At 41.9% G+C, this 16012-nt stretch overlaps 1 protein-coding gene across 1 annotated transcript; it reads right to left on the bottom strand.

Annotated features, from left to right (window-relative positions):
- Window positions 1-1142: 1142 nt before the first annotated feature.
- dhx8 (DEAH (Asp-Glu-Ala-His) box polypeptide 8) lies at window positions 1143-12451 on the bottom strand (the record flags this gene model as incomplete). Its single annotated transcript, XM_030754367.1, has 23 exons — window positions 1143-1996; window positions 2101-2280; window positions 2375-2571; window positions 2686-2814; window positions 3293-3430; window positions 3541-3696; window positions 3824-3964; window positions 4262-4443; window positions 4546-4756; window positions 4845-5030; window positions 5176-5370; window positions 6035-6216; window positions 6736-6883; window positions 8221-8318; window positions 8556-8643; window positions 8745-8951; window positions 9234-9378; window positions 9476-9844; window positions 9999-10105; window positions 11546-11637; window positions 11738-11810; window positions 11894-11979; window positions 12244-12451. Coding segments are annotated over 23 exons (3738 nt in total), but the record flags the coding sequence as incomplete, so codon positions are not given.
- Window positions 12452-16012: the final 3561 nt, after the last annotated feature.

The raw sequence follows: 16012 nt of genomic DNA, 5'->3' as shown, positions 1-16012 counted from the left end.
AATCTGAAAAATAGTATGAAGGTAAGGTATCATTAAATATGCTTAAGTTACTGTACAAATAATCTGTCTGATTCTGAGGGGGTCAACTGGGAATTCTTTTAGATTTGGCTGATTTTCGATGGAATGACTTTTACAGTTTTCCTACGTAGGAAAGACAACAGAACTGACCCTCAACCACCGTCCTCTTTTCTTTTCCAATAAAAGAAAAGGAAGGACTCCTGACTCCTCACCATCATCATTTAAATAGAAGCATAAAACAAAAGGTTGATGACAGTATATTTAAGTAACCAGTAAACACATACTGCAAACAAACAGCTTAAGACTAAGAAATAATAATTCATGGTACTCTTACCGTAAAAATTGCTCAATTTTCTGTCAGAAATGTTTGAAATTCTTGAAATGCTCAGTTTCAAATTCAGCTGCAGTTTGTGCTCAGCAGTTCATCTTAACTTTACACGCCGAGAAGGAACTTTATCACGCAGCTTCCCAATGAAGCAATATCAAGGTTACCTTATATGAAGTGTTCTTCTCACCATTTTCTGCCACTTTGTACTTCTACTCGACATCACTGATAGAAATGTACTTCTTCCATCACTATATGTTCAGTTATTTTACACATTAAAACATCGAAGCCTATATTCTTATACTGATAATCCTGTTATTAAACATATTTTGGTATTTTTTTTCTGCTCTTTGTGACTGGCCACAACACCACAGTGTACCGTTCTACCTTCAGCTGAGTGTGAAGAGGCTGAGATGGGAGTCAGTACCTCCCAGTCTGAGGCCATCGTCCTCTGCTGGAAAAGGGTGGAAATCTGGGTAACGACTAAAAGCTTGAGGCTGAAATTATTTTTCCTGGCTCGGCCTTAGATACAGGACGAGGGCCTCGGACATCCAGAGGAAGCTCCTTCCCGTCCAAAGGAGCCAGCTGAGGTGGTTCCCTTTGGATGATTTTCAGACACACTCAACTAAGTAAACCCAGAAGTGATCATATACCTCTGTCTGACATTTGGGATTCCCCAGAAGGAAGTGCAAAGCACTTCTGGAATACCTCTGGGACTGCTGCCGCTGCGACCCAACTTCAGATAAGTGGAAGAAAACGGATGGACGGACCTCTCTGTGACAACAAAGTCTCAACAGGCTTAAGAAAATGTAGCATTTAATGAGTACACTTTTTCATAGTTTCAATTCTTTGACAAGTAAAGGTCTGTACAAAATACATCACACCGACCTGTTCTCCCGACCTTTTAGTCTGACATCAAACAGGTGACTAGTTAAAATAGAAAAGCCCCATTATGAATCATTTAGGTCCTTATTTAGGATTAAAATTACGGTCTTACACTTCAGACAACTGAAATAAATAGTCCATTGTCCAAAATCTGCAAATACAACACTAAAACCGCTGTTTAAATGGACACACATACCAGTTTTCCTGCTGTAGTCTTACACAAAGGAGACAACTCTGGTGTTTGTAAAAAAACTGATACCAAGATTCCCACAACATCCGGAAAAAACCCCCAAACAAAAAAACAACTTCTGCTGACTGAAATGTTTGGGGTGAGAGTCAGACAGACCACAAATATGTGGTCAAAACATTTCAGCAGACAGTTTGAGGAAAATGTAGAATGTTTACAGAAATGTGAGGATTGAATGCAGCTTCAAATCAAACTGTGATGCAAACCCTTCAACCAGCATCAGTGCTGGTACAAGGCCACACATCTGATTTCATCACCACTGACCAAGTACCCAGACTGTTTGTCTGTGGCATTACGCCTATCAACGGCGTCTGAAGGCACGAGAGATTCTCCAAGCGTTGGGCTCCTCGTAGCGGTTGTACAGGGGCTCGAGGCGCTGCTGTTTCTTCTGCTTGCTGAGGCGCGTGGGGTCAGACACTTTGAAGAAGGCGGGTGCAAACTCTACCAGCCAGCGAGGGTCAATGGTGGTCACCTCACGCATGTACTCCTTGGTAGTCAGCACTAACTCATGGTACACGACCCTGACGACAAAGAAAAGCGAGAAATCAGATGCTGATCAACTTACAAAGAATATTTAGTGCTTCTTTAATCGTGGAACAGTAAAACTGAGGTGCTGATGTCGTACCACTCAGGCTGCCGGTTGAACAGAGCACTGGAGGGGTGGATGTAAACAACTTGCTGGTCTATGAGGGTTCTGTAGCCCTCCTGAGGATCCTTTTTGGCTGCATTCCTGAAGAAACCGCTGCAGATGGCTTTCTGGACACGCACAGTGGCTTTACCACAAGATACGACATCCAGTTTATGTCTAGAGAGAAAAGAACATGTTGGATGTTTATAAGTAGTGTACTCTATTGATGCAATTTAGCTTTTCTATATTTGACACTGTGGTTCTATTATACCTGTCCATGATTCCCAGCATCTGTTTGCGGATATCCTGGGCTCTGCGGAGGGAGCGAGCCTGGATGAAGTTCTCGTAACACCAGGGATTGGAGAACTTGTTGTTCTTCCAGGAGTTGTAGACAGCCAGCAGGGTCAGGTGATCACCCTCAGGTTGGTGGAACTTTGCCTTCTTCTGGTCAGCCAAGGCCTGCTTGTCCTGTAACACAAAAAGAAAAAAACATTGAATTGGGGGAGGGGGACTGGCCTTGTGGATATACTTCACAAACATTTATAATAAAAACTTAGAAATCTAATGCTGTTCTAAGCATACCTTAGGCCTGTAAAAGACATTCTGCACAGAGAGCATCGACACGATTGTGAGCATCTCTTCACTGCAGCCCAGATGAACAGACATGATCAGCATCTTACACAGCATGGGCTCCAGAGGGAACTCAGCCATCTAGCAGACAGAAATGCACAGAAGATTGAAGTCACATCGGGGTGGCTGTAGCTCAGTAGGTAGAGCAGGTCACCTACTGATCAGAAGGTCAGCGGTTCGATTCCTGGCTACTCCAGGCTACATGCCAATGTATCCTTGGGCAAGATACTTAACCCCAAGTTGCTCTCCGACCGTCCCGTCAGAGTATGAATGTGTATGAATGATAGTTAATTAAAAGCACTTAGCTTAGCAAAAACATGGAAGTGCTTGTATGAATGGGAGTGCATGGGTGAATGTAAACATGTTGTAATAGCGCGTTGAGTGCTCATACTGAGTAGAAAAGCGCTATATAAGAGCTAGTCCATTTACCATTTACCATTTACATCGGAACAACAGAAAGACAACATGCTCTGAAACACAGTTTATTTAATCAATCCAGCTGCATGAATTTGAATAGACGTAGATTCGTCCTCCGCTTCTTTGCAGCTGAGAGCCTTACCCTTCTACCCAGTCGTGTGAGTAAACCCTCATCGTCCAGAGCTCCTAAAGTGTAGAGCTGCTCCATGGCTGTGATCAGAGTCTCCATAGGAGGAGCATCCATGAAGTCAAAAGACAGGAGGTCATTGATGCCCATTGCCTGGAGGAGTGAATATAAATATGAATGTTAATTCATTTAAACTTTAAGGCAGAGGTTTAGCTAAATAGCACACATGCTGTTTAGGACAGGAACTGAAGGCCAACACTTACCTTCAGTGACAGCACAGTACTGGCCAAGTTGGTTCTCTGGATCTCGGGCACATTGGTTGTCAGCATCTCATCTCTGTAGGCTCTCTCAGTGTACAGCCTGTAACACTTCCCAGGACCTGTTCTGCCAGCTCGACCGGCCCTCTGCTTGGCCTGAGCCTGGAGCAAACACAATAAAGTTTTATTTCAAACTAAATTAGCGCTAATGTTTGAAACACTAATGTGCTCAGCAAGGCTCTGAGTCTTCCTCTGCTACAATACGAAGTAGATCACAGAGACACTGTACCTGTGAGATTGGAGTCACCACCAGCTGATCAATGCCGGTTTTAGAGTTGTAGACTTTCTGCTTGACAAAGCCTGGATCTACAACATAATAGATTCCATCGATGGTCAGAGAGGTCTCTGCAATGTTTGTGGCGATGACAACCTGAGGGACAGAACAAAATACATATTTGCACTGGAGCAGCAAAACATCCTGAATTAATATTGCTGTAAAAATGTTAACATAAGGCTACGAGAAATACTAAACACAGTGAGCCGTGACACATATTACATGGACTAAATTACAAGTGCTACAGAAAAAAACAAAAAGGGACATTTATACAAATTAGGAAACAAGATAATAATTTCCATGTCTGTCAAATTTTAGACTTGCATACATATTTGTTTTCATTTTTAATGAAACTAATCTTACACACCCCTACAGGTTCTATAATGAAGGTACCTTTCTGCTGCCTGGGGGTGCCGGGTCAAAGATCCTGGTCTGCATCTCACTGGGCAGGGCAGAATAAACCGGCAGAATAATCAGTTCAGGAACATCAGGCCCGAGCGACTTCATCCTCTCATACAGGATCTCGCAGGCAGTGTCGATCTCCTCCTGCCCAGTTAAAAACACCAGGATGTCACCTGTGCAGGGAGAGCCACAGAGAGTTGGGCTGATACCAGAGTCTGCAGGTGGAAACAACATCTGTTTTCTTATGTCTTTAATAAAATCAATAAAAAACATACCTGGAGGCTCAGTCAGGTGAATCTGCATGACAGTGATGAGGCTGGCATCCAGGTAGTCTGTCTCAGGTTCTTTGGTGTAAAGAACCTCCACTGGATATGTTCTACCTGGGATGGTGAAGATAGGTGCTTCATAGAAATACTGAGAGAACTTCACAGCGTCCAGCGTAGCTGATGTTACAATCAGCTTCATGTCTGTGCGCTTCTGCACCGTCTGAGAAAGACAAGAAGAAATACTCAGGATCTCTCTTCTCGCATATCCTCCACTGACACAGAGAACGAATGTAGGAACCTTTTCTTACCTTCTTCAGAAGACCAAAAAGAACATCAGTGTGGATTGTCCTCTCGTGGGCTTCATCTAACATGATAATGGCGTACTGGCCCAACTCAGAATCAATCAAACACTCTCTCAACAGCATACCGTCCGTCATGTACTTGATCACAGTCTCGGGACTGGTGCAGTCCTCAAAACGGATGGTGTAACCCACCTGGAAACACAAATGCATCCTCATGAGGTTAAAGGTGCAGTGTGGAACAGGTGCTCAGGAATCACCATACTGATTTAAATGCATATCTGCTATGAAGGTGAAGAAGGTTTTAAGCGCCTTCGTTTCTCATGATCAGAAAACTCACCTCTTGTCCCAGACAACAACCGTACTCCTCAGAGACTCTCTTGGCCACCGACATGGCAGCCACACGGCGGGGCTGCGTGCAGCCAATCTTCCCCCTGGCTGTGTAACCGGCCTCCGCCAGGTACTGGGTGATCTGTGTGGTTTTCCCGGATCCCGTCTCTCCAATGACGATCAGGATCTGGTTGTCGTGAACAGCCTGTAACAGGTTAGCGTTGAGATGGTAAAGGTTAGTAACCTTTGCATTTCTTCTTTACCTGAAAGAGAATAAAGCCAGTAACACTTATGTCTGCAGAGAGTTTCTGGAGGGCGTGTTTGATATTATACCATCAGGACCAGAAGAAAGAAGACACTGGCCAAAATCTGGTTACTAAAATTACTAACAGCTCATTTAACCTGCTTTTTAAAGTATAATCACATTTTCCAAAGAAAAAAAGTTATAAAATATAAAATATTTTAAGACCTTAAGGTAATTTCATGAGCAAAAAAAAAAAAAAAAAAAAAAAAAAAAAACTATATATATATATATATATATATTTAAACTTGCATCTGTCAATAAATGATGGGGTTAGCCATGTGGTCACACTGTGTGATTATAATGTATAAAGGGTGTAAAAACAGCAGCATCGTGTGATAAAAACAGACTCATTCAAACTCAGTTTTAGACACTTCATTACTTTTTTAAAGTATTAAAGTGTCTAATACTTTATACTTACTTATCAGTAAGTATAAATTGTCAGCCTAGCACTTGTTAAGGACCTGTAGCCATCTTTGATTAGATTCAGTTAGAAACTCATTTTCCCCCCATGAAACTGAATCTCTGAAATATCTCCCACTGAGTTTTCTATTTAACGTTAATAAACCTGAATGAGCTGTTCTTTCAGCTTGTAGATGGGCAGGCTCTCTCTCTGCTCCAGGATGGAGAGCTGGGTCTTCTTTCCATAGGACGCCTTGTTCCCTCCAAAGGCATGTTTCTTCCACTCTGGGATGTCATTGGGCATCATGCCAATGCCTCTCATGTTGGCGGCAATCTGCCGACCATCAGCTGTAAAAGAGAAGGGGAAATATATCTGCTTTTAATAACACAGCTAAAACTTGATCAGATATTAAGCTACATCACAGCCATCTCTGCTGGGCTGGCGGGATAACGCCCACCCATGGAAACCATCTAGACCACCTTGGGCCTAAGGAGGACACACAGGCACACTGAACCATGACAGGACTATTCCGGCCAGATGGGGGGGGGGGGGGGGGGGGGGGGGGCTGCAGGAAGCCAGATAACCATCTCCAGTACCGGCCAGCCTGAGGGGTGCTGTCTGCCAGCATGGATGAAGTCTTGTGTCTGACTAAAACTGGGCTGTGGTTTTTAATAAGCAGGCCCAACGTACATATTACACTACAATATTAATTTAAATCTTAAGCCAAAAGCAAAGACAAAAATTTTGTTCAATAACATCTGAAAACACAATTTGAAATACTTCCTCATGTCGTGATTGCAGATGTTTTATTCTACAAACTCTTGTTTGGTATTAGTTTAAAAATGATTTAATGAGCATGTCCAAACCGTCTGGCAGTGGGTCAACCCAGTGTTTGTTCAGCCCCATGGGGATGGAGTCCATCTCTGCCTCTCGTGCTGCCTGCTTCAGTTCTCGTCTCTCTTTTGCCAGAGCGCTCTGCATCATGGCTGCCTGGGACAGCGAGCCATCTGGATTCTATGAAAAGCACAGGAAGAGGTTATAATTAAATAACATAAATGATTAAATCCAAATTAAACAACATACTTTATTGTTCTAACTATAAGAGATGGTGATGTTTCAGGAATTAGACAGGTACTTAGACAATGCTTTTCTACTCTGACCACTCAGAGCCTTTTACTACAAGCCTCATTCATCCAATCACACACACATTCATACAAGCGCTTTTTTCTGTACCTAAGAACACTGTCTAACACTCCAACAAGGACAACTCCAACTTCAGTATCTTGTCTAAGGATACTTTGACTCCCAGAATGGAGTAGCTAGGGATCGAGCCACCAACCTTCCAACTGGTAGATGACCTGCTCCACCTCCTGAGCTGCCTAAATTTACTTTCCAATTATAAACTCATCCATCCATCTTCTTCCACTTACTGAGCACTGGGCTGGCCAGAAGGGTCACCAGTGTAACACAGTGGCCCAAAACCATTCACACTCACATTCATGTTGACATTGAATGTAGAATTACCAATTAACTGCTGTTTGTTTTACACAGTGAAAACTCTACAGTAAAGCTACAGAAGTTAAAATAAAATATGCAGATGAACTGTTAATTTAGTCTGATATGATGTTTAAATCAGGCAGCTCGCTGACAGCAGCCGTCATGCTTTACATGGCAGTGAGTGTAAAGGGGGGGGGGTGTATGAGACCATATTTATTTCAAGGCTTCAGTAGCATTATTTCACAGATTTAGATTAATATATAAGCATAAATAAATAATAAATATAAATTGTATTAGCATCTTAAAATATGAAAATAAATGCTTATATTTTTATATTTTAAAAATATACATGGACTGTCAAGCAGGACACTGAATTATTAACATTAATTACTGACATTGACACCATCAGAACATCTGGTCTCTGCAGCAGGAAACTCTGCATCAAAGCACACACACACACACACACACACACACACACACACACACACACCAAATTCACCTCATCCAAGTGAACACAGCACTGCCAGAACTCTTTTAGCTTCCTCTTAATGAAGACAGACTAAAGGCTATTTTATTTGATGCCTTAGTTTAGGCTGCATGTATACTTTATTATGATATTACTGTACTTGTGATTATTTATGTATTTTTACATTTAAGAAAGTATTTTTTACATTTGATTTTAATAGAAGACATAAACACAATGAAGGGGTTTCATTTTTTGACAGATGCTTTATACAGTCAACAATCAAAAACTGCAAGACAACCAATGAGTTAATGTGAAAAAGACCTGCAGCCCTACTTCCAATAGTTATTTTTCCCCCATTTACTCAGATTGACACTGAAGTCTGCCCTACCTTGACAATCTTGACAGGGCTCATGTCCATGCTTTGCTTGGTGTGGCCTCTCAGAAACGGTGGCTCTTCTTCAACCAGCTCAATTTCCAAGTCTTCATCTGTATGAAATTAAACCAGACAGGAATCAGGTCACATTTAGTCACACAAACAGGGGCAAAAATACCATTTGTTGTAAATATTCAAGAAGTCTCCAATTTAATTATTAACAGCTGTCACTTATTACAACTATTTCAGTGTTTCAGTGTGTATAAATGTTTAATACTGTCATATATAAAAAGAAACTTGCATCAACTGCTATTAAACTACTTCTATAAACAAATAAAACGATTTCTTACCCTCTTCATCATCAACTTTGGGAAGGATGCCCGTCTCATCATCAAAATCAGGGAATTCTTCTTTGGACAAAACATTGGCTGCAATCATCTGAGGGAAGATAGACAACAAGAATATTGTTACAAGCCGCCTTTAAAATCTGATCGATGCACAGACACAAATTGAGCTTCAGTAACTAAATGTGCACCGACCTGTTTGATCTCCCACTTCTCTGGGTCAGAGATTTTGGTGAGCCTCTTGCGCTCCAGGGTGTCATCTTGTTCCAGCTCTGGTGCGTGGCCGAGGTTCAGGTTGCTCGGCCGATCAGGGTTCCTCATGGAGATCTCCTCCCCTCCGTCTGGGCCAACGTTCCTCCTCCTGTTGGGGTTCAAGTCTTCTCCCGTCTCTTGGTCCACATCCTGGTAAGTGGAGGAGAAATTAACATTTGGTTACGTGTACCCAGAGCTGAGATCCAGGGGTTATAAAATCTCTCAAGTAAATATGAAGTGACTTAACCACTGATTTAGTTGCTAATATCCCACTGGCTGAAGTTTATCACAGTCAATAAATAATGTAAAATTAATTAAGCACAAATTATTTGATCAAAATCCCTTTTTTTATACACTGGATCAAAAGGAAAAAAATTTGAAATGTTTCCTTTACCTCAACATAGCCAGATTCCAATACATGTGCTTTCTTACCTTCATACTGAGGCTGGTCTTTGACCCTGTGAATGACAGCACCTTGACTTTGACTCTTTGGCCTTTGCTGACAACATCAGCCACATTGGCCACACGGCCCTCTCTGCGCAGCTCAGAAATGTGGACCAGACCCTCCCATCGTTTCCTAGAAATCGAGTAATAACGAAAAACACTCAAGACAAAAGAAGAGATGCCTCTAAGTTACAGTTATATTTATACCATGCTGGTGACTCCATACTGACCTTAGTCCCTCAAGTTGAACAAAACATCCAAACTGCATGATGCTGGTGACTTTTCCATTGTAGATATCACCAACAGAAGGCTCTTCAGGTGGAGGACGATCCACATGTTTGTCCTTCCAGCGGTCAGACTCTCTGTCTTGGTCTTTTCTGGGACTAGGTGAGCGCTCAGACCAGCGGGAAGATTTGTCTCTCCTCTTGCCGCGGTCTCTGTCTCTGTGCCGATCACGGTCTCTGGAGCGTGACCTGGATCTGGAATAGGATCGAGAACGATGCCGTCTCTTTCTGTCTTTTTCCCGATCTCGGTCTCTGTGTCTGTCTTTTTCTTTGCTTCTGCTGCGACTTCGACTACGGCGCTTACTTTTTTCTGATCTATGAGAAGAGGAGGCAGAAACGCATAAAAAAGTTAAATAACAAAAACATCCTATGTTCAAACAACCTTTGTTGGAACACAGGATTCACAGGTTTAAGAAACCCAACGTCAGTTAGAAAAGCCAAATGTGACCAGTAACCTCAGTCATCTTACCTGTTCTTGCTCACTTTGGAGTCTGTCCCACTGACACTGGGCATGAACATTTCCAGTTCCTTCATGGCATCAGCTGCAACTTTCACATCATCTTCATCCAACAGAGCCTACAAAGTTCAGTACAACAAAAAAAAAACAGTCAGCTTAAATTAGTCAACATTTTTGTTTATTGTTTAAATTTTTGTTTTATCTTTTTTTTTTTTCCTCACATAGGCCAACGGAACAAATTCAGTTCCTACTGACAAATAAGTTCTCTGGAAAACCACAATTCATGGAAAATCCCTCAGACCTCTGTGCACAGAGGGTCTAAAGTTTTTCAATGGCATCTACATCTGAATTCTATTTTTAAATTTATTCTAAACAATTTAATATCAATTGTAATACATAAGTCTATAACAGACTTAGAGTTATGATATATATTGACACGACTGTTAACTTGCACAGTTGTCATTTAGCTAGCACTGAAATTAGCGAGCGGTCACGCAGCCCTCATGCCACCCCGTCACCGATACCAGGCTCTGATTTTTTTGGCTAGATCGCTGCACTATTGTATTATTTTACAGCAATTTGCAATCTACTGCTGGGCATGGCCAGTTTCATTCACAATGCACATGCGCGATCTCACAATGGTCCTGTTCACACTTGATTTTGCAGGGCAAAACAGTGACCAGCGTGAAACCGAAGGAGAAGTAGAGGGAGCTCCAAGGACCATTTTGGGCTACCTATTAAACATAAAATCCCAGGAGCTTGTCCTGTTTCTTGTCTTTGTAGCATCACAAGGATAACACACTGACACTTGGCCATATGGCCAACACTGTCACATGGCCCAATCAGATTCAGGTGCCTTCAATGACCTGTAGGACCAACCAATATCACAGAATATTACACATATATGATCCAACTGTTCAGTGTGTCACTGTCACTGACACGCATGGCAGGCTGAAATTGTTTTTTTCTGGCTAGAACCCTGCTAGTGCATGCACACATCCTCACGTCTGACAGCAAGAACGGTTCCTAAAAAGGGAGCTACTTCAACAACCTCCAACAATGCATAGTACTTTGCAAATTATGCAAGAACACAGTTTCCAATAAAGGTGGAAACAACAAACTTGGTTCACCACTTGAGGCAAAGACACAGTGTCAAGTACAACCAGGCTACAAAGAAGATACTAGCAGTGGTGTGATGTGAGACCCATATGTAAACAAATGACTCCACTGAAGGCCATTGGAGCACTCGCTAGTTTCATGTGACAGGAAGCACAAACAGTGGATGGAAATTACTGATGTATTTACACAGTGGTAAAGCAGGGCTTTAATGAGCCGATTAAACATATGCTGTGATTCTGCTGCTGGCACCTTGTTGCAATAGCCACACATCAAATTAGGAAGTGTGTCACCAATGACAATAGCTCATTGCTGCCTAACAGCGTCAAGAAAATGATCAGTATTTTTTCTATGTTGTCAGAAATATTGTTATATTTGTTTCATAGTACAGGACTCATGTGTAAGAGTTAGTGTAACCCAAAAAATATCTTAAAGCCACATACCTTTGGCGCTGGCTCGTTTGGTCTACAGAGCGCAGGAAACATATCCCGCAGCCTTTCCTTTTCGGACTTAGGCTTAGCCGAGGGCTCAGATGCTGGAAGAGGAATTTATGATTAGAAATTTTACTTTTAGGGAGTCAGATCTGTTGTTTGGTTTTGTCAACCTGAGTTTAACAGTTAGCTTAACTACTTTACCTTTACTTGTAGATGCCTTGGATGGTGGTCGCATCGTCTGAATGAGCCTGAGCAGATTACTGACGAGCGAATCCTACAATAAACAAAGTAAAAGTTAATTATAAGGTTGAGTTAGTTAGCAGTTAGCTTCCCGATTAACTACAGCGATTAACTTACTGTAAATTCGGCTCCATTTTCGAGCAGAAGTGCCTTAAATCCATCAAAGCTCGACTGTTTTTCGGCAAGGCTGATGACAAATTCAGCTGTAAGGGAATCAAAAAGCGAGTTGGCACAGAGCTTCATAAAACTCTCCTTCACGTTTATAGATATCCCGGTGTTAAAAACTGACCACAACAAATTTACCAGTGAATAATTATTCATAAATCAAGTTAAACAGGAAAAAGTTTAAAAAGAACTTGGGAGTTGACAGTTAATAGAGTTGCTATGTTGCTAACAACAGCTAGTTAGCATAAGCTAGTTAGCTAGTTTTGCTCGAGAGCAATTTTTCTAAGGCATAAAATACGCACCTAAATCTTTGTCATTTATTCCCAGATGGTTGTCAAGCTCCGTGCAGACTTTCGACACTAAAGACAAATACTCGAGCTGCGACAGCTCGTCAACTCCGATATCTGCCATCCTCCACGAGTCTTGTTTTTGTTCACAGACCGTCGACGCCGGCAGACATATTGAATGTGGGCAACTTCCCCTTCCGCCCTTGACGGAAACACGTCGTAGAGTTCAAGGTCTTGCTCCTACTTGCCACACGATGGCACCGAAGACCCTCACAATAAATTTGAATTTGAAACGTAGACCTTATGCTTCTCTGCTTACTCGGCCCCTTGTGTTTTTTTGTTGTTGTTGTTGTTTTTGTTTTTTTCATAAACTATGTATGGCTTGTGCAAATGTTTAGCAAATTTACGATTTTTTTTTTTTTTTTACCAAAATATAGATGAAAATTTGATTTGTTTTATGTTTTATGTTCTCTCTACTCAAGCTGCAAGCTCCAGGGCTGAAAAATGAAGCCAACACGGACGTGCAGTTCCTCTAATGGCCACGTGAGACTGGCTCCGAAAGCAAGTCAATCCCCACTTAAAACATCCTGCGTTACAAAAGCATTCTAGCATTTAGATACTGTTAGACAGCTCTCATAAGATAAGATAAGATAAGATAGTGTTTATTTGTCACATGCACAGTTATACACAGTACAATGCACAGTGAAATGTATTTTGTACCTGCAACCTTATATACACACACATATAAATAAGAAGAATAAAAATAAAAAAAAGTAATTCACACTATACACTATACTCTATATACTATACCTATACACACTTTTATAAATTATAATATTTACATTGTGCAATAATGGTCCAGTTAGGGCTCAGAGTTGAGCAGACGGATGGCTTGTGGGTAAAAACTCTTCTTCAACCTTTCAGTCTTAGCCCTCAGGCAGCGGTAACGCCGGCCTAATGGGAGCAGGGAGAAGAGAGAGTGTCCGGGGTGGCTGGGCTGTTTTAGGATCTTCATGGCCCTCAGCCTGCACTGCTTGGTGTAAATGTCCTGCAGGTTGGGGAGGGTGGTTCTGATGGTCCGTTCAGCTGAACGAACCACCCTTTTTAGGGCCATGAAGTCCTGCTTGGTGCAGTTTCCCATCCAGGTGGTGATGCTCCCACGCATGATGCTCTCAATGGCGCAGGTGTAAAAGTTCCTGAGCACCTTGAGTGGGAGCTTGAAGTCTCTCAGCCGCCTGAGGAGGTAGAGATGCTGTCTGGCCTTCTTCACAGTGATGTTTATGTGATGAGTCCAGGACAGGTCCTGTGACCACTAACAGATATGTTTCTCTTCTTTGCACCCATAAAGTTCATGAATGCAGCATGATAACAAAGTAAATATGGTAATGTCTGGCTACAAAAAAAACAGCATGGAAGGTGGCCAAAATGCAGAGCCAAAAACCAGTGGGTGATGTTATGATGATGGCTATCTTTAATATACTATCTATGATCAAGCGATCACCCTTGGGATCTATAGCAAGACATAAATGCCTGTTATTGCTTTGTTACAGCCCAATGAATAATTAATTGGCACTGATAAATGTAGGGTATTTTGAATGATAAAAGAAAGGCTCAACCCTTCTACTAATGGTATGTGGATAGGTGTAGTTGTCTTGATTTTTATGGTTTTGACTGGACAATGCAAAAGCACTTCTCTGTTTCAACACATCATGCACAAAGCCAGTCCATTAAGATGAGGTTTTTCATGCTTAAGTGGCCAGCAGCCCTGACCTCATCCCCATCCAATACATTTGCATGAAATGTAATATTGTGGGAGCTACTCTCTGCAGCTAGGTCAGATATCTTCACAGAAGAGCGGGGGCTAGTAACAAATGAACATCCAGTGACTTGGAATGAGGGGTTCAGCAACAGTGCACATGAAAATTTTAAGATTACCTGCATATTTCTGTTCATGCAGGGCATGCTGAACTATGAGTAGAGGTCATGAAAAGCAAAATGTTGTGCAACAGCAAGAATTCAGTTTCTAGTAATGAATCACTCTGTGCAATCATCAACGTTTAAAGCAGTTTCACACTATGACTTTACTTCTGTTATTGTCTCTGCCGCTGTCACTGATTCATAGTTTTGTACCCACTAACCGTTTTATCTCTCGTGGAGTCTTGAGAGAGTTTCACTGTGGTAAAGCTGTGAGGGAAATCAGGACCGTATCACCTGCACCTTAACTTTTTGCACAAAGCCATACTTTCACAGTAAATGCTGTATGCGGCACACAGGCCGCTTGGATACCTCCCAGCACATCCTAAACACTTTGACGTAGTGAATGGTAAATTGGCTGCTCTCTTATAGCTCCGTTTAACTTTAGTTTGGCTACACAAAGCCCTTTGTTTCTTTCTCACACACACACATATCTGCACCCCAAAGGCGGCAGAGCCATGTAAGCTGCCTGCCTTCAACTGGGAGTTCTACGTTTTACCCAAGGACACTTCGGCACAGGGTGGGACCAGAGATCGGCCTGCTAACCCTGCGATTAATGGACGCCCAACCCATTTCCTGAACCCTAACACATGTTCACACACACACGGCCATATGTCTGCTTACATATTTCCCTCTGTTGGTGTCTAGTTGGCTCCCTCCTCACAAGCCTCCTGCCTCTAATCTTCTTATTAAAATCAATCCTCATTACCCATCCACAAACACACCGCTTATTTGACACACTACTTTAATCCTGATTAAGAGGCTTGTTTTCACACAACATTCACATAACTTCTGACATTTTATCATTTTGTGTTTTGCCGTGTTAGACCAGGTGAGCCCTGAATTTCAGTAATGTTTGAGCGTTTTTCACTTCACTTCACATTTTGATCATTCCTACCTTCACATCTTTAAAAGCATATGCTTTCATTTGTTCCTGTAGTATTATGACTTACACAGCAATGGAGTCTCCCATCACAGGAGATTATTTTCCCAATAAATTCCTCAGTAGCTTTTTTAAGTCATCTTCTCCCCTCACATTGTTCAGGATGCAATCTGGAATTTATTTCGCTGTTTACCTTTTTGGTACTGTCTATGCTGCGTATGTTCTGCCAAAAGTTCAAAGCATGTGCACTGCACAGCCAAAAACGTGTGGACACCTGAACATTACACCCATATGTGATTGTAAAAGATCTCATTCCAAAGGCATGGGTATTAATGTGCTGCAATAACAGCCTCCAATCTTCAGGGATTTGCTCAGATTCAGCCACAGTAGCATTAGTGAGGTCGAGCACAGAGGTTTGGTGATAAGGCCTCGCTGACAGTTGGAGCTCTGATTCATCCCAGGGTGCTGAATGGAGATGAGGTCAGAAAACCTGCACCTGGATCTGCATGCTGCGATACTGTCATGTCGAAACACTAAAGAGTATCTCCATGCGCTGTAGTACACTCGTTGTATTCTGTAGCATTAAAATAATTATTAATCAGTTTGGGAAACACAGTCACAATCACTTCATCTGTGAATAAAAACTGTAATCAAATCAAAAGGGGAATTAGCTTAGCTTAGCATAAATGCATAAAAGACTAATTAGCCCTCACTTCAGTTTGAAACATACCATTAAACATAAAATGAAGCTTCTGCGTAGGTGCAGTGAGGAAGACCTGTAATCGAGCATCTGCGTGGTTTCCTGGTGTTCAGACTGCTAATCTATTCTTTATATCACTTCCTCTTTCCTCATGCTGTCAAACTCAATACTGATACCATTACTCTAGCCCCGTTATTTTCTAGCCCACCTTCTGTGAGCCAATCGGC

Source organism: Archocentrus centrarchus, chromosome 19 (assembly GCF_007364275.1).
Source record: "Archocentrus centrarchus isolate MPI-CPG fArcCen1 chromosome 19, fArcCen1, whole genome shotgun sequence".
Lineage (NCBI taxonomy): Eukaryota > Metazoa > Chordata > Actinopteri > Cichliformes > Cichlidae > Archocentrus > Archocentrus centrarchus.
The sequence above is the reverse complement of the archived record's forward strand: the minus strand, read 5'-3'. Positions and strand labels throughout refer to the sequence as shown.